At 35.2% G+C, this 25,771-nt stretch overlaps 1 protein-coding gene across 2 annotated transcripts in view; it reads left to right on the forward strand.

Annotated features, from left to right (window-relative positions):
- The first annotated feature begins 1,182 nt into the window (after positions 1-1,182).
- The window catches only part of LOC127970955 (ATP-binding cassette sub-family C member 5-like), a 43,702-nt gene continuing 19,113 nt past the window's right edge, over positions 1,183-25,771 (forward strand). Inside the window, exons 1-18 of one of the 2 annotated variants that reach the window (XM_052573672.1) lie at positions 1,183-1,349; positions 2,549-2,726; positions 4,200-4,355; positions 6,813-6,960; positions 9,667-9,900; positions 10,818-10,991; positions 12,212-12,359; positions 15,101-15,249; positions 15,340-15,447; positions 16,501-16,857; positions 17,053-17,124; positions 18,729-18,853; positions 18,936-19,008; positions 19,831-20,034; positions 21,243-21,368; positions 21,672-21,783; positions 22,712-22,896; positions 25,529-25,675. In XM_052573672.1, coding sequence (XP_052429632.1) covers positions 2,557-2,726; positions 4,200-4,355; positions 6,813-6,960; positions 9,667-9,900; positions 10,818-10,991; positions 12,212-12,359; positions 15,101-15,249; positions 15,340-15,447; positions 16,501-16,857; positions 17,053-17,124; positions 18,729-18,853; positions 18,936-19,008; positions 19,831-20,034; positions 21,243-21,368; positions 21,672-21,783; positions 22,712-22,896; positions 25,529-25,675 — 2,688 coding nt within the window. In that variant the 5' untranslated portion in view covers positions 1,183-1,349; positions 2,549-2,556. Of the gene's footprint in view, positions 1,350-2,431; positions 2,727-4,199; positions 4,356-6,812; positions 6,961-9,666; positions 9,901-10,817; positions 10,992-12,211; positions 12,360-15,100; positions 15,250-15,339; positions 15,448-16,500; positions 16,858-17,052; positions 17,125-18,728; positions 18,854-18,935; positions 19,009-19,830; positions 20,035-21,242; positions 21,369-21,671; positions 21,784-22,711; positions 22,897-25,528; positions 25,676-25,771 lie in introns of those variants that run through there. The other variant, XM_052573671.1, reaches the window with a different exon arrangement.

Raw genomic sequence — 25,771 nt, forward strand, 5'->3', positions numbered from 1 at the left:
CACACACACACACACACACACACACACACTGAAGCACGCGTGGTGTTTTCAGCTCTTCACTATATTGACACATGATGTATGCTACACATGTTCACGTCAGCGCGCTATGAGAGGATTTCACCATTTCATTTGATAAAACTATCGTCATTCATTCGTATCGTATACACACAGACTGACAGAAACTGCAATGTCTTTATGACAACCTGTCAAAATAAAATGTTGATATAACTTGAAGTTTGATATAAGTTGAAGATATAACTTGTGTTTCTTATAATAAATTGACATATTGATAACACTGAATCTTTTATAATGCTCTTAATGACATGTCGATGCATACTGTATGCATTAGTGAGTGTGTGGTGCTTATGGGGTATGGTCACTTATTCCTTATATGAACTGTTTCAAATGCAAGACATTGATTGCATGAGATTAAGTTTGTAAATGATAGCCTGTGTCCTTTTGTAGTGTGCACATATATTTATCATCAAACTGTGATAACTGTGACTAAATTCAGTATATATACACGTCCGCCATATGTTGCCACCCCTCAAAAATTCCTGCCCCCTTCTCACCACCCCATCAATATTTTTCTAGATCCACCCCTGTCAACTACTGCAGTGTTTGTGTTTTTCAGCATTGACTGGATTCTTGTATTGCATTGAGCCATGTGTCAGTCATCGTCCATCATTACACAGCCAGAGGTCATGACCTTTACATAAAGTAAACATTACTAACAGAGTAACATAATAATTTAACTTGCTGCCCAGTGATGATAAATATAGAATTTAAACGTACTCTAAATGAGACGGAAAGATAGCGTTTGTTTTGAAGTTAAAATAGCCAAAGTGTGCAAAGGCTTCTCATCACTTTTTTTTTTTTTTGGAACATTATTGCACGCGAGCATTACGTCACACCGCGCACTCTTTTTTCAAAGAGTTCCGCATCAGCTGTTGTTTAAATAAAAATAGGCGTTTCTTGTCAGACTGCGTATCTTATTCCATGTCATTTATAAGCAATGCTCTTCAGATGACCGACTCAAAATAGTCCGCTAATCTGTGTGTGCACGCTGTTACAAAGATCACCACGTGCCTTTTCCTTCCCATTCAGATGCGTTTCCCATAGCGACGTCCACGCACTTCCGTGATTGGTTGCTTAGGCGTGACGCAGGATGCATTTAGGGAATTCCGTCAGCTGTTTCAAACTCTCCGGTTCGCTTTCTTCTGCTCGGGATCAAAGCGCATGCTGGCGAAGTTAGTTATCGAGAGGGAGATGTGTCGTGTGCCACAACAGACCAAGAGAAGAAATCCTTTATAACCTGTGAGAACATCCAGGAGCTTTCTGTTGGACATGTAAGTGACCTTCTGCAACTTTCTTAGAAACTTTTTCCAGTTTCGTGTTGGGTCAGTATATTCATGGTCATAAGTGAAGTAACATGCCATGCTTATTTGAGATAAAACTAGTTCTGATAATCTATAAAATGTCCCATATGAAGATCCCAATGGAGAACATCTCCAGAAATGGCAAGGAACACAGAGTTCCAGAAATAGATTCGTCAGGTGTAATGCACAAATCAACGACTGATAAAATAATAATAAACTGATTTCTTATTCAACTTTTTCTGATTATTAAAGGCCATTCAGTAGATACGCATGTACAGTTATTATACAGTAGATTTAGTCCCACTGGATCAACACTGGATGGTCTTATTTTGTCTTTGTTCTTGCTTTAGATTGTGTGCACATGGATAAATATTCCCAGTCATATGAAACTGAACACAAACATGAGCTATACGCATTATATTAGCCTCAAAATGGGTGCATTTATTTCTTACTCAGCTGTTTGTGTGCCTGTTGAAATGGATGCAATGAAAATGTTGCTTCAAATCTGACTAACATTAGTGTCTGGAAAATTACTAAATGTATGTAAATACAGACAGAGCTGATTTTCAGTGAGTTTCAGCGCGTTTCAATCATATGAACTTTTTGTGCTACTCTTATAGACACTTGATTGAAAGCCTTAATCTCCATGCATTACAGCTGCATGAAACGCAGGATCAATTCCTTGAAATTCTGAAATAAAGGTTTGCAATGACATTAAGAAATGCTCAAAATGCTAATTTCTGTGTGAATTATCCCTTTAAAATTTCAAAATGGTCCCATTATCATAGTTTACAGTCACTATTGCATTAGTGATTTTTATCGAGCGTGCATGGGCTCTTTCTTTTGTGCTTATCTTCCATTATCTGCATGAAAGTCACCGGTGACGTACACAGAGTCACAGTGTTTCTGGATTTACCTTATCTTGTCTCATGCCACCGATGGATCAGTGACAGGGTCAACACACACACGGCGAGCTCGAATATCCTCCGTCTCAGTATCCACCAGCCTTGAGGCCACCCACAGGCGTCTTTAAATAGATAAACACTTTAACTTTGCAGCCATAACGCTAGAGGAAGGTCTTAGTCAGCAGATTCAGACCTTCCCAGGTCTCTGACAGTGTTTTGTAGTTTTTAGGGTGTTGTTGAGTGTTGTTGTGTTTTGTTTGTTAGAGACAGGTATGTTCTCGGATGCTTTGGAGGCCGTAGGAAGGGTAGAGGGTTTGACGCTGTCCCCTCCACAGAGTCTCCCAGACCCCGATGATGAGGTGGAACTGGGCACCGAAACAAAACGACGAGGCAGATATCGCCAAAGCTTACAGATACTCAAGCCCTTTCGGATCACGCACAAGTAAGTTCTTCAGCACTGAATAAAAAATAGACTTTTTTTTTTTTTTTTTAAGGTAAGTGTGGTTGCAAGCTATTTATAAACACATTAACTGTTGTTCAATAAGTTTCGAATTATTATTTTTTTTATGTAGATAAAATAACTAGTTTGCAACTACTTACCTTAAAAAATGTTTGCAAAATACTTATTTTTATATTTATTAATTTTTTTGTCAAATGTGAAAATTGTCCTGTGGTGAGACTGTCATTATGAAGTGAGAAATACAAAAAAAAGAGGATTAAATATATATATATAATATAATTTCATATTATATATTTCATATAATACATATTATATAATTATAAGTTCATATATATTTATTTATGAAGTGATTCTTCCATTTTCAGTGTGGATATAGTTGTTATAACCATATAAAATTAATATTTTGGTAGTTAGCAAATGCATGTAAGACTGAAATGATTTTTTAAATGTAAAAACGATGTATTAATTGACTTTGACACATTGTTTCCAACAATTAGACTCCCATGTGCAGATACATAAAGCTTGTTTTATGATTATTAATGCTTAAAATGTGGAAGAATCACTTTACAGAACTGCATAAATCAATATATAAAACTTATAATTATATTATATTTGTTAAATGAAATATATAATATGAAATTATATAATATGCATATATATTTTTGTATTTCTCACTTCATAATGACAGGACAACTTTCACATTTGACAATATTTCAGTAGATGTTTTTGTTTATAGTCAAAACATGCATTTTTTCCTGTCCCACTTTTGTATGGGCTACTACTTTAAATATTTCTTTAATAAGTGGTTAGTTATTAGGAGACACATTTACATCCAGATTATAACTAACCTACTTTAAACTCAAACTTTAAAACGAAGCTATGAGCTGTTTTTATCATCTGAATCTGTCATTAAATTAAATATGAATTACATCACTGTGCATTTATCCTGCATTGAACATGATCATTGGTATTTTTAATTGTATTATTTTAAAAGCTTTTGTGGATAAAACAAAACATTTATAGTGTATTTTCAACGCTTTCTGCTGAGTTCAGTGTGGAAGAGCCTAACTAATATTACACTTCTACCACTGCTTATCTCACACTTTGATTAAACCTGTTAACAGTGGGCCGAAATAAACATATGCACTGAAATACTTTTGTGAGTCCTCAGGAGATGTTTGTTTCGTTGCCATTTGGACTCGAGTGACAGTCAATGAGGTCCTGATAAGAACGCTCTTATCCTTTACTAACAGACGGCTTGATTTTTAACATGCTGACTGATAAAGAGCCACTGAACTTTTTCACTGCTTCGTAAGAGTTCTGAGAGGGAGGTGCAAACTGCTGTTCAAACACAAGCATTTGATTCATCTCCTGTTTGGCCGCAGCGAGTAAAGATTGATTCACATAGCGCCTAGATGAGTGATACGAGCCCAACTCTTCCATTTCCATCCCCAGACATCAGCACCCGGTGGACAATGCAGGATTTTTCTCCTTCATGACCCTTCAGTGGCTGTCCCCTCTGGCATGGAGGGCCCACAGAGCTTCCTGTCTCAAGATGGAAGATGTCTGGGGTCTGTCTTGCCACGAAGCCTCAGAAACGAACTGCCAAAGGTGAGCTACTGGCCAAAAACTTCTGATTCAAGGTTTGTCTGCTGATTTTTAAAACAAATTCACAAAAAACTATAATAAATAACAAATTAGTGAGCGCTAACGCATGTATCAATACTGGGCACCAGGGGGCGCCCTCATGCGGAAACTCCACATAATGCATCACAGAAGTAATAAAACTCATTACATTCCAGGAAATCCCTAATATGGACAATAATATCACTGTGACTGAATAAAAACAAGACGCTTGAACCGATTAAACATTAAAAAGGTAAACACGATGCATCAATATAGGGTTTCTCTGTTTTCTTCAAGCTGTCTGGGGTATTTTTTATAATAAATGTTTTTATAAACGCTTCTTATTTAGTTTGGGAGGATGTTTGGCGTGGGTTGCTTTTTAATGGGGTCATATGATGATGCTAAAAAAAATTACGTTATTTTGTGTATTTGGTATAATGCAATGTGTTTACGTGGTTTAAGGTTCGAAAAACATATATTCCACATACAGTGCATTATGGTTGCTCCTTGTTGTCTTTCTGAAACACGTAGATTTTTACAAAGCTCACTGTTCTGAAAAGCACTGCATGCTCTGATTGGCCAGCTAACAAGTGCACTGTGATTGGCTGAATACCTCAAGCGTGTGATGGAAATGCTCCGCCCCTTACCATATTTGGAAACACACAGCGTCTCAATGACATGATGGCAACAATACTACAGTGAGAATAAAAGTTACGCCTTCTTGTCTCTCTGACACATATGGTATTTAAACTATACTTAAATATATATTATACAGAGGCAGGATGTTTATATATTTAATATATATTTAATTTTTTTAGGCTTTGTATATTCTATAACATGAATATTATGTTGTGATACTGTTAATGTTAATTTGATACTGTGGGCAAGCAATAAAGCGCAGTATTTGCCAAATGCCAAATCATGATTCCAGTTGGATTTCAATGAGTCGTTCAGCCCTGCCCAGGATCCAAACAAGTTAGGCATCTCTCGTATGCGTCAATGTTGAACCGTGAACAAACAGAGCTATTAGAAAAACACCTCCAGTGCCAAGGTCTCACACAGTTGATGTCTTGATAGCGAGAGGTTGGTGTGGGAATCCCTCGAGTCACGGTTGGGGTTGAAAGATGCTCGCCTCCCATGCTCACACAGCCCAGAGAGTTATAGCAGGTGGCTGTTATTCATAGCAAGGATTAGACATCAGAGAGAGAGATGGCTATGTCATTAACACGTCAGATCGCAGCCGTGTTCCTTTGACTAAGCTGGCTAATTGATGGGGATGAAAGGGTTTCCTCAAAGACAGGGGAGTGTAGAAAAACACCTGTTACTGTAATCTGTTACTGAGATCAAGTCCACTTTCGGTGCACGAATCGGATCAGACTTTGGCTGCGCTTTCTTTTGTGATCGGGTTTAAATACAGGCTCCTATATTTGCCTGACAGCTATGCCTCAGCGGCTCTGTGAGAAGAAGTGTCAGGTTTCAGTGTTTGACCTCAGGGTCTGTGTCTCACGTTACTGGATTTGTGTCAGAGATAGCACACCGGGACGCTGCTGTTGACCAAACAGAATCAAGCACTGCTGAACGTCATCATTTTTGTCATTAATGACATCATTTTCCTTTTTGGGTGAACTAACCCTTTAAGAAATTGAGATTTATTAACCTGAAAGCTGAATAAATACGCTTTCCATTAATGCATGGTTTGTTAGGATCGCACAAAATTTGACTGAGATGCAACTTTTTGAAAATCTGGAATCTGAGGGTGCAAAAAATTCAAATATTGAGAAAATCATCTTTTAAAGTGAGCTTGGTTTAAGTGCACTAAATGATTGGAGAAATCCTGCATACATCACGAAAAGATGCAGCAACCACATTTTGATTAATCGTTACAAGTCAGAAAAGTTATTTAAAACTGAACCCTCTGATTTAAGATCCATAGCATGCATTTAGAAAACTGATAGGGTGAGTTCATTCCATGCCGACTTTAATTTAGACTTTAAACGGGTATTAAAAAGACAAATCAATAGTACTTGAATACAGTCATGAAAACTAAAAATAAAGGGTTAATTCATCCAAAAATGTTTTTTTTTATTATTTACTCACCCTCAAGTTGTTACAAACCTGCATAAGCATTTAAAAAAAAAAAATTTTTAAAGGTGATATTTTGAAAAGTTAAATAGTTCCTGGTTGCCATTGACTTCTATTGTTTTTTTTCTTCTTCTTCATGATATAGAAGTCAAATGAAAACCATTAGGTTTCCGACATTCTATAAAATATCATCTTATGCTTAACAGAAGAGATAAACTTGAGGCTGAGTAAAAGATGACAGAAGTTTGATGTTTGGTTGCACTATCCCTTCAAATAAATGATTGTAATAAAGCCGTACATGTTACACTAACAGTCCACATGTAGTTTAAAGCGCTGTGTGTGTGGCGATGCATGGTTCAGACTGGAGTGGCTGTGGCACGAAGAGCTCAAGCGGCGAGGGAAGGACACGGCGTCCCTGTCCCGGGTCATCTGGAGGTTCTGTCAGACCCGAATCCTGGTGGCCATCTCCTCCCTGCTCATCACCATGGTGGCTGGATTTGTTGGACCTGTGAGTTGTCCTCATTTTCTTTCTGACAAAAGTGTTGGTTTGCATGCTGCCCTTTGACCTTGCTTCTCCTTCCCAGACCCTAACTGTGCGTCTTAATGGGATAGTTCAGTTAAAAGAACCAAGAGTACAACAAGCATTATTTAGACATATGATGTGTGCATTATATTTTAGACTTCTGATGCATACAATATTTATGAGTCTTGTTGAATAAAAAAAAAAAAAAAAAAAAAAAAAAAAAAAAAGATTTGCGGATTCTTTTTTTTTTTTGAAGAAATTCAACCCTTCAAAATAAAAGTCTGTTTTAACTAGAAGAAATTTTGACAGAAATATTTTGTACTGAAATACAATTCTCAAAGTAATAATAATAGCAATAGTTATTTTAAAGGATTTCATACAAGAAAGGATTAATTTAAAATTAATTTATACAGTGCATCGTCTTATTTGCGCAAAAAATAAAAATGCAGTGTTTTGTTGTAAATTCTGTTTTCATTTTATTACATTTTAAAAGATTCATACAATTTTAAAATAAAATGACTGATTAATTTAATTAGACACCATTTTATGAGAAATGTATACTGAATCACAAAACTTAAAAGAATTTGCTAAATAAAAACTGAATTTAGTGGGACATAAAACCTAATTACATTCCTTCTCAAGATCTAACAAACATGTGGAAAGCATTAATGGTAAATGAATACAGTGATAAATATTGATATTGTATGATATGGGGAAAATATTATGATACTATTTTACACCATATCACTCAGCCCTAGTGCAAAAATGATTACAGGAAGTAGGTCATGAATGAAAAGTCACTTTAACTGTGCATGGACACTGTGATGGTTCAGCACTTTCCTGCTTATATTCAGGGATCAATCGAGAGATATGTGCAAATTAAAATTTTGATGTAAAAAATTGATTTTTCATACCTTCTCGTATACTTCAAACTAGTATTAATCCACAGGATTGTGACGTGTGTCTGGATTTTCTACGGTCCAGGAGGCATGTTATTCATATTATTCAAGTTATTGCCTGCTGCTTTATTTCTGTTGCCAGATGAGCTTAGATCTTTATTCAACAAAGAGTGATTCAGAGTTCGGATTTAAAACATTCTCCTAAAAACACACATGCATTTTTGATCTTATTAGTTTCACTATGAGGGGATTTATTTTGGTGTAGCTGGGAGTTTCTTACTGCCACGCTGTTGGGAACGCAGCTGTTGATTTTATTTCCCCACACATGCCCCTGACAGCACTCGCTTAATAGCATTATCAGGGATTACATGTTACAAAATAGCACACTTATTTACTTGCGTTGATTTGTTTAGTGTTGCATGGGTCAGCCATTGTCTCAGCAGCTGGTATTTTTCTTTTAAGTGTATTTAAGCACTATTTTAATGTCGTAATTTTAATATTTCATCACTGCTCCTGTCCATGGCTTCAAGTATGTACTCAAATATGATTTTTGGGTTACACTAGCATTCAAAAGTTTGGGGTCGGTAAGATTTTGAAATGTTTTATTAGTCCCTAATGCTAAACAAAGCTGCATTTATTTGAGCAAAAATAATGTCAATATGTTGCATTATTTGATTATATTTTAAAAAGTAATTTATTTGTGTGATGGAAAAGCTTTGGCACTTAAGAAACATTTCTTATGATTATTGATGTTAACAACTGTTTTTGATGCGTGATATTTTTGCAGAAACCATGATATATATATATATATATATATATATATTTTTTTTTTTTTTTTACAGAAAGTATAAAATAACAGCATTTATTAAAATATTTTATTATTAATGTTTTCACATCACGTTTGATAAATTTAATGGATCCTTACTGAATAAATGAATTTCTCTTCAAAAAAAAAAAAATCAATAAATAAAAATAAAATTGATTTGATCCAAGGCATAGGAACAATTTGAAAAGTAATTAAAGATTTTAAAAAATCCAATTCCATTTCAATATTATTTTTTTATTTTTTAAGGATTAATAGAAAGTCCAAAAGAAAAGCATTTATTAAAAAAAAAATATATATATATATATATATATATATATATATATAATTATTTTTTCATGTCTTCTACCATTACTTTTGATCAATTTCTTGGGTCCTTACAAATTGTTCATCTTTTTCAAAATAAAATAAAATAAAATACAATTGGTCAGAGGCATAAGGTCAATCTGAAGATTTTTTTTTGCTGAAAGAAGTACAGCATTTATTTAAATAAAACATTTAACTTTTAAACTTGTCCTTAAAGAATAAAAGTATTTATATTTTAAAAAAAAATGAAAAATGTATTTGGTCAGATGCATAGGAACAATTTGAAAAGTGACTGAGGATGAAAAATTAATTTTTCCAATTCCAGTTCTGTTATTGTTTTATCAATTTCTTTATTTACGAATTTAATTTTCAGCAATTTGATGCACCGCACACATCTGTACTGAACAATTAGCATCCAGGACCAGATCTATGTTATAATTAGAACAAGAATAATTTAAGTCAAAACAAAAAAGGTGTAGTATTTTCCTATGAGCGGCGCTTGATCCCACGACCCCAGCGCACGTCAAAGGATGTTCTGATAACATAAAACCTCAAAGCTCACCTCTGAATCCCTCCTCATGTAATTCTGATTCTGTTCAAATGAAAACAACAGAAACTGTGAAGTCTCACACCTGTCTCCTGGCTGTGTGTTGTTGTTCTCAGGCTCTGCTGATCCGAGCCCTGCTGGAGTACTCTCAGTGCACAGAGGTGAAGCTGCAGTATGGTCTGGCTCTGGTCGCTGGGATATTCCTCATGGAGCTGACACGCTCCTGGTCTCTGGCTTTAGTGTGGGCTGTCAGCTATCGCACGGCCGCACGCCTCCGGGGAGCCGCGCTCACTTTCGCCTTCCAGAAGATCCTGCGACTACGCAGCACTAAAGACATCAGCACTGGAGAGGTGACCTGTGTGTAAAGGGTTAATTCACCCAGAAATGAAAATAAGGAGGCTCCCTAGGCATCCTAGGTGTGTATGACTTTCTAAAAAATGTTATATTAAAAATGGTCTTTGATCTTTCAAGCTGTTTTGTGGCACTCAGCCGGTGTTGCATTGTTTCAGTCCGAAAGAAGTGAAATAAAAAGCGCTTTTCCGCAATAAAAAGTCTCTCACGAGGCTCCGGGGTGTGAACAAAGGCCTTGTGTAACAAATCGATGCATTTTTGTAAGAAAAATATCCATATTCAAAACTTAATATTCATTCCCCTGGACCTGCTTCTAGATTAAAGTGTCTATAACGTTTTGAATATGGATATTTTTCTTACGAAAACGCATCGAGTCGCTACAAGAGGCCTTTTTTCACTCCCTCGAGCCGTGTGAGACACTTTTTATTATGGAAGGATGCTTTTTATTTCACTTCTTTTGGACTGCAGCAATGCAGCATCCGCTGACTGCAGTGATAGAGCTTTAAATATCAAAGACAATTTTTAATATAACTCCGACTGGATTCGTCTGAATAGAAAGTTTCCGAACTTTCTTAATATAAAGTTATATACACATAGGATGCATTGGGGGTGAGTAAAACGCAGCATAATTTTTACTCCCGTATTAAACACTAAACTATACTTTAGGAGCAGCACTTTTGTAAACAAGCTGGTCAGGTCATGTCTTATTTATTGAATGTAAAGGGAACATAACATCTGAGAGGGTCCAGGTCTTTGCGTAGTTTAAGCTCACTTTTTCATGTGCTCTTTTGGCTCTTTAAAACCAAACTTTGCTTGTGTTTGTGAGGCCTGAGTGCTGTATGACGCTGATGCACTGTGTCAGGTGCTGATGCGTGCCATGTTTTAGCTTAGGTGACTCATCCTGTTACTCTTTCAGCTGGTAAACATTTGCTCCAGTGATGGACAGCGTCTGTACGAGGCCGTCTCGGTGGGCTGTCTGCTGGCTGGAGGGCCTCTCGTTGGGATTCTGGGTCTGTCATACACCGTCTATTTCTTAGGACCGACTGCACTCGTGGGATCGGCCATTTTTGTCATCTTCTATCCCACCATGGTAAGATAAGATAAGCACATCTAAATCTTTTGTTAATAAAAGGAAAAGCCTTTACAGAGGCTAAGTTCACAGTGCAGTTGAATTTCCCCTCACATGTGACTTGTGATTTTCTCAAAAGTCATTCAATCTGACATTTTCACTTTTAATCTGATGTGTTTTCTGATATGGCATAAGAGGCCATGCTGTATTCTGAATAAGTCATGGCTTAAGTGAGTTGTTAGGTTTACAACCCCTTCAACTGGGATTTATTTTTAAACAAAACGGCACGCCTTGAGTACCTTAACCGTGATTGATTCACATTTCGGTTCGTCTTGAGTACCTTTCGAGGCTATATTATTGGTTGTTTATAGATGAAGTGGTCATAACAGCTGCTAACCTATTTAAAACCAAGCCTAAACTTGATTGCTGACTAGACTGAGACTTGTCTAGACTAGACACCAATTTAGGCTGGTCTAAGATGTTTTATTCAGTAAGGAACAGAAGGTAAAATACAAATACTTCTGCATAGTTTTAAGACTTGAAGTAAAAGGTCATTGAAAGTCATGTAGTAACCAAATATGATGTTAGATTCAATTATACTATGATGTTATGATGGGTTTGTCAGGAAAGATGGTTTCATGCATGCATTTGCAGTTCTTTGTTGATTTGAGACAGATTTTTTTTTTAAATGGCTTTATTATTTACTCATCCCCAGGTCTTCCAAGGTGAGTGTTTTTTTTGAGCCGATGAGAAATTAAGGTTTTGCATGGAAAACATTTCAGCATTTTTCTCCATGAAAAACTGACTGCAGACCATTTTTGACAGACCAAAATCCCTATTCAGTCAGCTTCAAAGTACTCCACATAGCAACAAATAAGAGTGTTTTCTAGCATTTTCAGAGAAAAAAAATGTGGTTACACCTTAGAAAAGTGAATTCACTATTAACAAATAGTTTTCACTCAATAAACTGCAGCTTATTAATAAGACAAGGAGTTGTTTTATCAGTTATGTTTTGGTATTAGGCAGTGTTAAGGGATCTAGAATATGGTTATGCATTAATAAGTGGTTTTTAAGTACTAATAAGCAGCCAATATGCTAGTTATCGTTCCCATAATTTCAATTGATACCTAAAATTTCTATACTTTGCCTTGGTCCATACATCAGTTTTACTCGTGGGATGTCCCTACTGTAGCCTTGTGTCTGTCTGAACAGGTTCTTCACATTTGAATTATTTCTTGCAGATGCTGGCCTCCCGTTTGACAGCGTATTTCCGTAAAAGGTGCGTGGCGGTTACGGACCGGCGTGTCCGGCTGATGAACGAGATCCTGGGCTGTATTAAGTTCATTAAGATGTACTGCTGGGAGACGGCGTTTGCCAACAACATCCAAAGTAAGACAGCACTCGACTGCATCCACTTAGATGTCCTAGTCTCCATGCAAATCAAAGGATCCTCTCTGTGGCTTTGCACTGCATTGGAAGGAACAAGTTTCCTAATCCGCTGTCTTGGCTCTGTCCTTCCTCAGTCCTCCGTCAGTGAAATGTCCTGAGAGTCTCTGAGCTTCCCGATTAACTCAAAGCATTCAACGCTCTTTATTCTATAAGGCTTGGGGACATTTTGACTTTGCTGAATGTTGAATAAGAATGATTTGGTTGATGTGGATCTATACTACACTTTTTTTGTAAGAAATTAATACTTTAATTCAACAAAAATGATCATAAATGAGAGTAAAGACGGTTATAATGTTACAAAATATTCAAAGAAATGTAGTTGTTTTGAACTTTCTGTTCTTCAAAGAATCCTTAAAAAATCAAATCTATCATGGAGCAGCCCAAGTTTCTTAAGCATAATTTGGCACGTCAGAAAATTTGTAAATAATATTTTGGTTAATATTGTGAAATTATAATAAAATTTCATAATGCAAAATGTTACTGTATTTTTGATCAAATAAATACTGCATTCGTGGTTCTTTCAAAAACTTTTTTTTTTTTTTTTTAAATCTGTAACACTTTACAATAAGGTTTAATTTGTTAAAATTAGTAAACCACATTAGTTAACGTAAAATAACAAAGAAAAGTACTTATAATGCATTGATGTTGATTCCTACATTTAATAATACGTTATAAAATTGATAAATAAAGCTGTATCTAATGTTATTTAAAGGACCTGAGCTAAAAAGTACAAACAATGAACAGCTGTAGTTTCATTAACATTAAAATGATTAATAAATATTGTAACATATTTATTGCTCATTGTTACTTAATGCATTACATAACAATTATCAAATGGAACCTTATTTTTATAATCCTTCATCTCTCCCGATTTTATTTATTTATTTATTTCCAAATAAAATATAAATAAATAAATACCAACCACAGTTTTTGAATGGACTTTGAGTGAAATAAAAAATTATTTAATTAAAAAAGTATTCAAATCACCCTTTTGAAAAAATCTTAATGTAGTTATCAGGTGTAGTTCATGACAAAATATAAAAATATAAAATGAATATTAATATAATATTTATCTTAAAATGTAACAGTATTTTTTAGCATATTCTTTCTTTAAAATAAAATCTTTGAATGCCGTTTCATTTATACATATATCCAGCCAAGTACCATTTAGGTTGTGTCTTAATTGTTCCCAAACTTTTGAGATCACTTTATATGGAGAAAACAGATCGTTTAACCCTTTAAACTGGGATGTACCGCTCTAGTAATCTTTTTTTTTTTTTACCTCAGATATTCTTTCTTATGTATATGATCATTAAAGAAGAATGCATGGCCTTTCTTTCCTCTATTTACACCTTTTTTCTTTTCTTTTCTTTTTGCATGCACTTATGAATAAAATATCACAACCTGCATAGATTAACATCTTCTATATATGAATTATGTAGATCCAGCAATGTTTTCAGAGATTACGTCCAGCGCTTCTGGTTGTTTAGACCAGCAGCAAAACAGTTTGGCTGTAAGCCAGAGAGCGGCGCTGAATGAATGTGGCAGCTTGCGGCAAGTCGAGAGACAAATATTAGTGCAGCAGAGGGAGAAGAAGTGGGACACTTGGACACCAGCCAGTGCCTCAGCATCACATCTACTGCAACATCCCATTTATGATTATGATCTGTCTTCCGTTACAGTCGCACTTCTCACTGTTTCTGCCGGATTGAACATAGTGTGGCTTGTGTGAATTAGAAACTGTGTTGTAAGATGGAAACACATTCAGGTTACATTCAGACAGCAGCTTTTCAGTCTTGTTTGGAGGGATAAATATGCTTCTGTTCATATTTAAAATATTATAAGTAATTATTATTAAGTAATTTAATCATCTGTCATTTAGCTGAGACATTGACATTCAGTTGGAGCTTTTGCAATTTTTTAAGTTTGTTATTTTGATAATATAAATTAATTAGGAAAATGCAAAATAGTGTAGAAAAAAAAAACTGAGGACTGAGATTTTGGACTCAATTCATTTGTATTAATTTTTAAATGTTAAAGAGTGTCCAGGCAGCTCTTTTTCAATAAAATGAAAAAATGACAAAAAGCACAATAATCAAATTACTGACGGTACTTCTTAAAATAGTGAGGGTGCTCTGACTATATATATATATATATATATATATATGTATGTGTAAATATGATGGTTTTGCTGGCTTTCATTGGTGGAATACACTGTGTTTTCCACCGACTGGCAACCCAGGGTGTTGAGATTCTATTGGTTGAGCTGGCAGTGGGGGCGGAGTCACACAGACCAAATCAAAAACAGACATTCCGACACAGAACACACATTCCAAAGTAGAATAACTGGCTGCAGCAAACAAGTGTGTTAACTTAACATGTTTCCTAAATATCTGCAAACTTAATGTGTTTTGTTTGTTTGTTGGCTTTAATACATAAAAAAAAAATAATCACATACAGCACTTTTCTTAAAAACTAGTTTGAGCAGCAAGGTTAAGTCAGCCAAGGATAAATCTGTTTTACTAAAAAACTAGTCTAAGAAGTTTAAGCAAGTGGCTCCAGGACCTTTATAGAGTCACACCTGATTGACAGCTGTCAATCTCAGACACTCACTGTGAATGCAGTCACTGAACAGAAAGCCATCTGTTGCTGCTTTGACGTCTCCTCTGTTGTGTCTCCAGGGGTTCGGTCAGAGGAGCGGAGGGTCCTGGAGCGGGCGGGCTGTGTTCAGAGCCTGACGGTGGGTGTAGCTCCAGTGGTGGTGGTAATCGCCAGCGTGTGCACCTTCACTCTTCACATGGCTCTGGGCTATGATCTCACCGCAGCACAGGTACAGCCATGTTTCTGCACTTCGCTTTCTGCCCGAGGCTCGAAAACAGCTGCCAACTTGAACTCTTGATCTTTCTGTCACTACCTGCAGGCCTTCACCGTCGTCGCTGTTTTCAACTCCATGACCTTTGCTCTAAAGGTCACGCCCTTGGCGGTGCGTGCTTTATCCGAAGGCTCTGTGGCCGTGAAACGATTTCAGGTCGAAAACACATCCACAAACAAACCAAAAATGACTCATCTGCCATTATTTATCATGTTATTTAAAATGGATATGGAACACAAAAGGAGAACATTTGAAGAACATCCAGGCAGCTCTTTTCCAATACGCTGAAAAATAGAGACTGGGACTCTAAAAATGGCAAAAAGCACCATGAATTTATCATAAAAGGGATCCATATACAAGTCTACTGATGCTGTGTGATAGTGAAACACTGATTTTTTTTTAACCCTATAAAACCTACAGTATAAAGTCCTTGAAATTATCAACATATCAAAAACCGTGTTGTAAAGATTTGTATTAAATGCTGATCGAGATCACTCATAAATCATATATGCAAAATATAATATGATTTATTTGGATTTTAAGATTAATTCGTCATCTGGTGACATCATCAATTCACGATATACTCGTGCTAATTTATTTAATTATTTATTTACCTAGTTTTGTTGACAGAATGTGAATCAACTCCATGCTAAAATCAGCCTTATATTTCTAATATAACTGACTTTGTATTTAACATGATAACAATTTAATAGAAAAAAGTTACTAGTCATACGGCTTACATTTCCTCAGAAAATCATTACTGACTTCAGTCTAGCATGAGTTTATGCACTTTAAAAAACCTCCTGTTATAATCGGTGAACCTGTCAACATTGTTTAATGAATAAATCTCTTATACTGCGTCCATCTAGAAAAACAATGGAAAAGTAGCACATTCGAATAAAAGTTAAATGAAAAAGGCATTCAGTTTGAACAGCCCCTAAGTTTTCAATCCTTTATGACTTTCTTTCTTCTGTGGAACCATTGACTTCAACAGTATCGTTTTTTGAGTGCACTATCCCTTTAACAGTCCCAGTCCTCATTCACAATTATTATAAAGAAGAGTAGTATTTATCCTTAAGTGTTCACAGAAAGCCATTCAGTTTTGGAACAACATGAAACTGATTTTGTTCTCACTGGAGAATGTTTCCTTAAGTGTTTACTAAACAAATTCAGGATTGTCTATTTTAAAACCTCCTCTAACGCCCACAGAAGCTGTTTATGATGGAGGACAGGGAGCTGATCTCAAACAAAACGGAAGATCCTTATAATGCGGTGGAGTTTAAAGACGCCACACTGGCATGGGAGAAGACCTGCGGCTCGCCGGGGAAACAGAGCCAAGCGCAGCAGAAAAGAGGAGGCATGAGGAGAGTCCTGAAGAGGGAGAAACTGAGCTTGTACATCAGCGCAGAAGACAGCAAAGAGAAGAGCGAGGAAGCCAACGCAGCCTCACACAACCTCCTCACACACATGGAGCAAGAGAGCCCACAGAGCACCATCACCTCCACACAGAGCATCCGACCCCCGCTGCACAAAACCCTGCACCGCATACACCTCTGCATCCGGAAGGTACTGCCATACCTCAGTGCATGTGTCACAGTGTCAAAGGTCAACGTCTCTTATTATATTCAGACGAAAGCAAGGTTTTCATGGGAAGCTCAAGTCTCGCACGCAGCATCATTTATTTACAGGATTAAATTGAGTCTACTTTGATAAAATAGCTGTGATGTGATTTGCTGGATTGTTTTCTGCGCTGTACACCAGGGGGCGCTGCTTGGGGTCTGTGGAGGAGTCGGCAGTGGGAAGAGCTCGCTGTTATCTGCTCTACTGGGACAGGTGAGGAACTACACACACTACTAGTGTTCCTGTAGCTCAACTGGTAGAGCACTGCGTTTTCAAGCGCAAGGTTGGGGGTTCGATTCCCCGGGAACACATGATAAGTAAAAACGTATAGCCTGAATGCACTGTAAGTCGATTTGGATAAAAGCGTCTGTTTAATGCATAATTTTTTTTTTTTTTTTTTTTTTTACTTTTCACAAGATAAGGGTCAGAGAGAATGGGGCTTTTGTTTTTGAAGAAAGAGGGATATTAATACTTGTTTTCCGCAAGGATGCATTCCACTGGTCAAAAATGACAGAAAACAGTTTTCTATTTCAAATAAATCAATTTTTTTTTACTTCATATATTCATCAAAGAATACTGGGAAGAAGAAAACAAGTATCCCAGTTTCCACGAAATATTAAGCAGCACGGCTGTTTTCAACACTGAAATGTTTCTTTAGCAGAGAAATTGAAAATTCGGCTTTGCATCACAGGAATAAATAACATTTTACAATATATTCAAATAGAAAACTGTTATTTTAAATTGTAATAATATTTAAAATTGTTACTATTTTTAAAGATTTCTTACAATTAATATTTCAGTTATAGTAATGGAAGTACATCATTTTAAACTTAATTGATTTTGGTTAGTTACCAAGGAATTTAATTTAATTTAATTTAATTTAATTTAATTTAATTTAATTTAATTTAATTTAATTTAATTTAATTTAATTTAATTTAATTTAATTTTTATTTTTATTTTTATTTTATTTATTTATTTTTTTATTATTTTATATATATATATATATATATATATATATATATATATATATATATATATATATATATATATATATATATATTAATTTAATTTAATTTAATTTTTTATTTTTTTATATTTCTTATATTTTTTATTTTATTATTTATTTTAATAATACATTCAGTTTGTTTTCAACACTGAAATGTTTCTTTAGCAGAGAAATTGAAAATTCGGCTTTGCATCACAGGAATAAAGTGCATTTTACAATATATCCAAATATAAAACTGTTATTTTAAATTGTAATAATATTTACAATGTTTACTATTTTTATTGTATTTTTCATCAAATAAATGCATCCTTTCTGAGCTTAAGAGTCTTGTTTATTAAAAATGTGACCAACCCATTAAATGTATTAACCACTGTTGAAAGTTTAGAGTTGGTAACATTTTTACATTTTATCTATGGATAACTCTGTGGTTTATGTATTTACTAAATCAAGGATTTAATCACAACAGACATAGGAGATGACACATTTTGATTTGGGGACGATCATTAGTGACAAACGCCTTAAATTCCAGTCGGTTTTCTCACAGAAAGTTACTTTGGAAAACTAGTATACAAGTCATGTGATACAATGGCGTGGTATTTGTTGACAGCTGTTGTTTTACAGAAAGGATGAGTGTTTCTCCTCCACTGAGAAAATAACAGCATATGGGTTTGGCAGGAAATTAGAGTAAATAATGAAAAACCTTGATATTTTTTTTTTTTACGACCCCTTTAACCATCATAAAGCAGCCTGGACATAAAGCAGCTGGCTCTCTCAGCAGATGTAAAGGTCTGATTCTCCTCCTTCTGTCTAGATGACCCTTCTTAGCGGCTCAGTGGCTGTAAACGGAGACTTCGCATATGTTGCTCAACAGGCCTGGATCCTCAACGATTCCCTCCGGGAGAACATCCTGTTCGGAAAAAAATACATCGAGGAGAAGTAGGGAGCGTATTCATGCATAAATGAGTTCTGCATAAAAGTCTTCGAAAATTAAACCCGTTTTTTGCTCGTCTCTCACCAGGTACAACGCAGTTCTGGAAGCCTGCTGTTTGTTTCCTGATATTATTGAGCTGCCATACGGTGATATGACTGAGGTATCTGTATTATAATGCTCTTCATATGAACTTTGACCTCGATGAACACAATCACAGCACAAGGTCGTTCAAATTTAATTCATATGAAGAGCACAAAAGCAGTTTGAAGTCTCTGGGGTGTATTTGTAGCAATAGACAACAATACATTGTATGGGTCAAAATGATCCATTTTTCTTTTATGCAAAAAATCATTAGGATATTAAGTAAAGATCATGTTCCATAAAGATATTTGGTAGAATTCCTACTGTAAATATATAAAAATGCAATTTTTGATTAGTAATATGCATTGCAAAGGACTTCATTAGGACAAATTTTTGCAATATATATATATATATATATATATATATATATATATATATATATATATATATATATATATATATATATATATATATATATATATTTTTTTTTTTTTTTTTGCACCCTCAGATTCTAGATTTTCAAATAGTTGTATCTCGGCCTTATATATAAATAAATAAATAAATATATCTTCAAAAAAAATGACTCATCAAAGTGATTTGCAGTGGCATTGTATTAACCTTATGTCATCTTTTATATCAAACTCATTCATTTTTCTTTTTTTAACTTCTTCAGAATGTTTTAATTAAACAATAAATTCAATTAGAATAATAAAATGCAATTAGGAAGAATTGATTCATCTTTGCACAACAGAAGAGGCACAGAAGAGCACAAAAGTGGCATTTAGCTGTATTAACAAACTGTTTAATAATCTCAGTTAAAAAAAAACCTGATGCTTGTGACTGGTTTTGTGGTGCATGGTCACATGTTAGTTTTGAGTTGAAAGTGAATGATCTGTTGTAGATTGGAGAGAGAGGAGCTAACCTGAGCGGTGGCCAGCGTCAGAGAGTGAGTCTGGCTCGAGCGCTGTACAGCGAGAGACCCGTCCTTCTGCTCGATGACCCCCTCAGTGCCGTCGACGCTCGTGTGGGATCACACATATTCCACAGCGCCATCCGCCGCACGGCCAAGAGCAGGACCGTCATCTTTGTCACGCACCAGCTGCAGGCAAGAGGCTATGAATGCATGTGATGTAGTGCACAGACACCGCACAGACTGGGACGGGACGCTGTACTCATCCACCAAGCTTTACTCAAGAGAGGCCGTGCTGTACTGCAAAGGCTATCGTTAGGCAGTTCCTTTATTGAGAACACAGCATGGCTTTAAATTCCTTTTTCTGCTTCTTAAATATTTTTTTAAATAATTAAAATTCATGCTAACAACAAGTCAAAAACAAATTTATTTTTATATGTTTATTTCTTTGCATAGCTGTTATTTTAGAATTAAGTTTTTATTTGTATGTTTTCAGGTTTTGTTTACATTTTATTTTGTGTTCATTTTTTTACTCTCTTTTTTCTATTAAGCTTATTTTTTTAAAGATTTCTTACAATTAATAATTCAGTTATAGTAATGCAAGTACTTCAGCTTAAACTTAATTTATTTTGGTTAGTTACCAAGGAATTTAATTTAATTTAATTTAATTTAATTTAATTTAATTTAATTTTTTTATTTTTATTTTTTATTTTATTATTTTTTAAATTAAATTAAATTTAATTTAATTTAATTTAATTTAATTTAATTTAATTTAATTTAATTTAATTTAATTTAATTTAATTTATAAAGTATTCAAACCCCTTCATTTTTTTCATGTTGCTGCCTTATGTTAAACTGCTTTAAATTAATTTTTGTCCCACATAAATCTGCACTCCACACAAATGATGGTAAAGCATAAAATAGTTTTTTAGCATATTTGCAAATTTATTAAAAGTGAAAAAATAAATGATTCCATTGCATAAGTATTCATATCTGGTACAGCTGACATTAAGGAGCATTTATATTGCTTATAGATGGGCATGATTTAAAAAGGCCTAACAGCTGATAATGCATATTGTATACAGTATGATGATCTATATCCAATATTTACCGTTACTTTTAAATAAAAAAATCATAATATAAAAAAAAAAAGATTGATAACTGATGGCATGTCATGCATTCATATTGACATTTTTTAAAGACACAAAAATATCCCTAAAACCTTTTTTTTTTTGTTTACCAAGCAGATGACTTCTAATATATGTACTGCTACTGATAGAAAAGATCTCAATGAATATAAAACAAACATGCATCGCTTCTAATGTGATGTGAATATGCTTATGGTTGTGTTAAAGGTATTTTCTGACCCTCTCTGTCTTTTCCGGCGGGTGTTTGTTCTGCAGTTCTTGCCTGAATGTGATGAGGTGGTGTTAATGAAGGACGGTCAGATAGCAGAGCACGGCTCACACGTCCAGCTGATGGAGAAAGGCCGAGACTACGCTGCTCTTTTCAACAGCGTGCAGCAAGAGGTGCGATACGCTGCCCGATGGGAAAACACCAGGGTCACATGCTCACAAAACATCCTACATCTCCCACTGCAAAATTCATGAGCCACGGGCTGCACAGCCACTGGGTTTGAAATGTTAATTCACGCCGTGCTTTTGTAATTTATACGTGAATCGATCTGTGGGAGTAACAGCCGAGGGACATTGTCACTGATCTCTGTATTAATGACCCAGCAGCCTTCGTTCTGGCTCATTTGTTCGGTTAATCAGGTGCGGGTTGCTCTTTACCAGGTCTCTCTCTTTCTATTTTCTTCATCCTTCATCCAGAACCTAGTGAAGAAGAACCTGAAAAGCGAGCAGAGGGGCGAGGAGGAGAGCAGCCCGCGGTCTCTGAATGTCAGCCCTGCAGGCAAACCTCATACTGAGAGCAAGAAAAGAGGTGAGGGTTTCATTCACTGCTTCTGCTCAGGACTCTGGAGATTCATTACCATAGCCATAACTTACCAGCAGCAACAAAGTAGCAAAACAAGCTGAAAATGTTTGAAATCAAACTTTGAAAATGACAAACTGTGTATGCAGATTTTTTTTTTTTTTTTAGATCATATCAAGTTTTGTGTTGATGCATTTATGTAATTGTTAACTTATTATAAATATTAATATTTATAAATACATTCTCTCTGTCTCTCTATGCATATATATATATATATATATATATATATATATATACACACACACACACACACACACACACATGCTGTAATTATAATTAATTATAATTGTAATATAATAAATAAATAATAATAATAACAAATAATGCATTTTTTGAAAATTATACATGATCTATTCAGCTTTTCATGCTCTTGTTTTGTATTAATGCATATAATATATATTATATATAACTTATAATCAACTACAAATTCATAATTTAATAATAAAAAGCATATTCTTATATATATATATATATATATGTATGTATGTATGTATGTATGTATGTATGTCTGCATGTCTGTGTGTGTGTGTGTATATATGAATGTTGTTATGAATTTACAATATATTGACAATAAACAAAAGTGCATTAACTGCATTGCATTATGCAATATATATACACTACAGATTTTTCTCAGTATTAATATGAAGAACACATTGTGTTTGTCACAAACATCTGCCTTGTATGCACTAATCTGAAACGATGCAAACACAAGTTTAGTCATACAAACATCCTAGGACTGTTATACTCGATATCAGCAACATCAGTAAATCACTTGGCTGATTTCTTTGATCTGTGACCTGTGACCTGTTTTAGGAAGCGTTGTTTAACAGTCTTGTTCGTTGTTGTTGTTCTCTGTCGTCTGATGTGGCCCTCACAGATCAGCTCATGCAGACGGAGGAAAAGGGGAGCGGGGCCGTGGCCTGGACTGTGTACGCTGCTTACATCAAGGCTGCTGGAGGACCCCTGGCCTTCATCGTGAACATCCTCCTCTTCCTCTTCACCACCGGCAGCATCGCCTTCAGCAACTGGTGGCTCAGTCACTGGATCAGACAGGGCAGCGGGGTGAGACAAACTGATCATTCAGCTAACAATAGCACCTCAGTCATCCTCTCTCTTTCTTCTGAGGAAAAGAAAAGGAGACGTTCTAAACATGATCTGACTCTAAAGAATCATTTGTTCCCTCGCTACTTGCTCATGATCTTTCATCAAAGTACTAAAGAGAATTAAGGTGGATTACAATTACTTCTGTGAATAATAGCTTAAATGGTTAGTTCACCCTTAAATGGAATATTGTCACAATTGATCACATTGCTTGCAATGTTTACAATGTTTACATTTTCTAAATCATGAAGGATGCATGTTTTCTATATTTATTGTGTGCAATATAAAAAAAATGCAACTTAATCTAATGCACATTAAATATAGTAAATGAAAGAAATAGAAATGCATGCTTGATGTATGAAAACATGCGTTAAACTTCAGCTTTGTCAGGCCGTTATATTCTGGTTTCAAAAGTTTGTTATCGGATGTGAGGATGCATAATGACGTAGCAATGTTTTTTCCCCAAAAGTCAATTTATTATTTATGTCTGAATGCACAGGATTGAGTGCATTCTTTGTTTTTATTAAATGTTTCAAAAGAAAAATAATAATTATAAATTCATCTCAAATGCGGTCAATATATTATTATTTTTTCATCTCAATAGTTACTTGGTTTGTTCATGAATTAGTTGCAAATAATAACATATCATTATTTTTGGAGAAAATAAATCCACTTGCTCCAAATAAATAATTAATAAGTTAATTATGCAGACAATTATCCACCAAAAAATCTTATTCTCTCACCCTTAAAAAACAGTTAATCTTAAAATGATTCACTTAGTATCTGTACTTTCACTTAAGTATATTTTTTGAGTACTTTTTACACCCCTGCAAGCAAAATCCAATGAAACTTGTTCATGTGCATCAAGCAATCAGTATGATGTTTACATACGTATTTATAAATCAGACATTGAAAGAAGTAGCTGTTTGGCACTCTTCTTAGGAAGATGCTACTTTGGCAGTATTATAAGTGACCTTTCTTTCTGTTTTGAAGATATTTTATTTGGATTGTTTGACTGCTTAAAAGATAATATAGGAAAATATAACTTAATTAATTTGCATTTCCTGCTAGCTAAATTTTATCTGCATAAACAACAATTTACTAGCTCTAAACCGAAATCCTGATCTGAATAATAATTCACTAACCATTATTCATGGGACCGTTTCGAGCACTTTGGTTTGGAATGACCCTTCAATATGGCGGCCATGATTGTTTTCAGGGTGATCTATTCCGTTTGGAATGCACCAAAGATTTAAATCAAATGACTCACATTCCGAAATCCCGATCTGATTCAAATGATTCGTAAAAACCCACTCTGACTTTCCGATCAGATTCAAAAGATTTGTGAACCTGCTCCGAAGTTCATTAAATCAAATCATTCGTTATTCACGTTCTGAAGTTGCAATCTGATTTTTAAAAAAATCACAAACCCGCTTTCTTACTTTTTATCTAAATCAATGATTCATGATACACGCTCCAAAGTTCAGAGATTTAAAAGATTCATAAATCTGCTCTGAGTCACTATCAATCAGTCGGAGCGGTTTCAGCGTAAATGACTCAATTGAATTGGTTTATCTGTTCCTCTTTTGTCGCACCATCAGCCATGTTTACACAACACTGTCAGTACTACTACTGGCTTAGCTGGCTAGTTTTGGCCTTTATTAAACTGCTTGAGTAATATCGATTTACTTTCTGGAATATCTTTATAAATATTTTAAAGCATCAGAGTTTTGAGTCACCAGAGAAATTCAGTAGAGAGACAGATTTGATTGAAAACATCTTCATTTGTGATAGGAAATTGAACCAATTTCTTATGCGTTTGGAATGACATGAGGGTGAGTAAATGCTGACAGAATTTACATTTTAGAGTAAAATAACCCTTTAAAATGGACTATGATACTTTTCTGGTTCTTTTGTACACTCTTTGAAGCTTGAAAGCTTACACATTCCTTATAACTGCAAGGAAAATATCTTTCATTTTGAGTTTGACAGAAGGAATAAGTCTTCACAGCCCTGCTGAAAAAACAACAACAGAGATTCTAATGGTTTCCAGTACAAATACCATCACAAACCATCAACTTTTAACCATTAAAAATGGGATTCTCTCATGTGTTTTGGAACATATTCCATTAGGATTAAGTGGTTTTAACAAGCCACCAATAGAGACCCACATTACAGTTTCCATTCAAACCAATACAAATCCCATTATAACCAGTAAAACCAATTTCTTTTCCAAGTGTGGGAAAAAAAAAACAAGTTTTTTTCAGCTGGGAGTTTTGGAAAATGACATGATGGTGAAAAAATAATGCCAGGATTCGTTATTGGGCGAATTATTTCTAAAGGCGACAAACCACCAGCTTGAAATCGCCAAGTTTGGATGCTTAGAACAAATGAACATCAATCCCAAAACTAATTAAAAGTGCCAGACTCCACACGATTTACTCAGAGGGACAATCACGGCAACAGATGTTGCAGTTAACTCGCATTCTGTAAAATAATTGAGCATGGGACTGATGCACGCAGTTCAGCTGGTTTGTTGGGAATCTCCAGGGAAGGATCACGTCTTCAAGGTGATGTTCCTTTGTCTCTGTAGAATTCCTCAGTGCTGCTGGGGAACCAGACTGCTGAGAGCGACAGCATGCGACTGAATCCACACATGCAGTACTACTCCAGGGTGTACGTCTTATCCATGGGGGCGGCACTCTTCCTGAAGACAGTGCGAGGACTGGTGTTCGTCAAGGTAATCTGGAGCTACCTTCTTGTCTCCGTTACACACAGCTGTATTTTTTATCAAACACTTAAGCAGATGCATTTCCTCTTTGCTCATGCACTATTC

The sequence above is a fragment of the Carassius gibelio genome, chromosome B14 (assembly GCF_023724105.1).
Source record: "Carassius gibelio isolate Cgi1373 ecotype wild population from Czech Republic chromosome B14, carGib1.2-hapl.c, whole genome shotgun sequence".
Classification (NCBI taxonomy): domain Eukaryota; kingdom Metazoa; phylum Chordata; class Actinopteri; order Cypriniformes; family Cyprinidae; genus Carassius; species Carassius gibelio.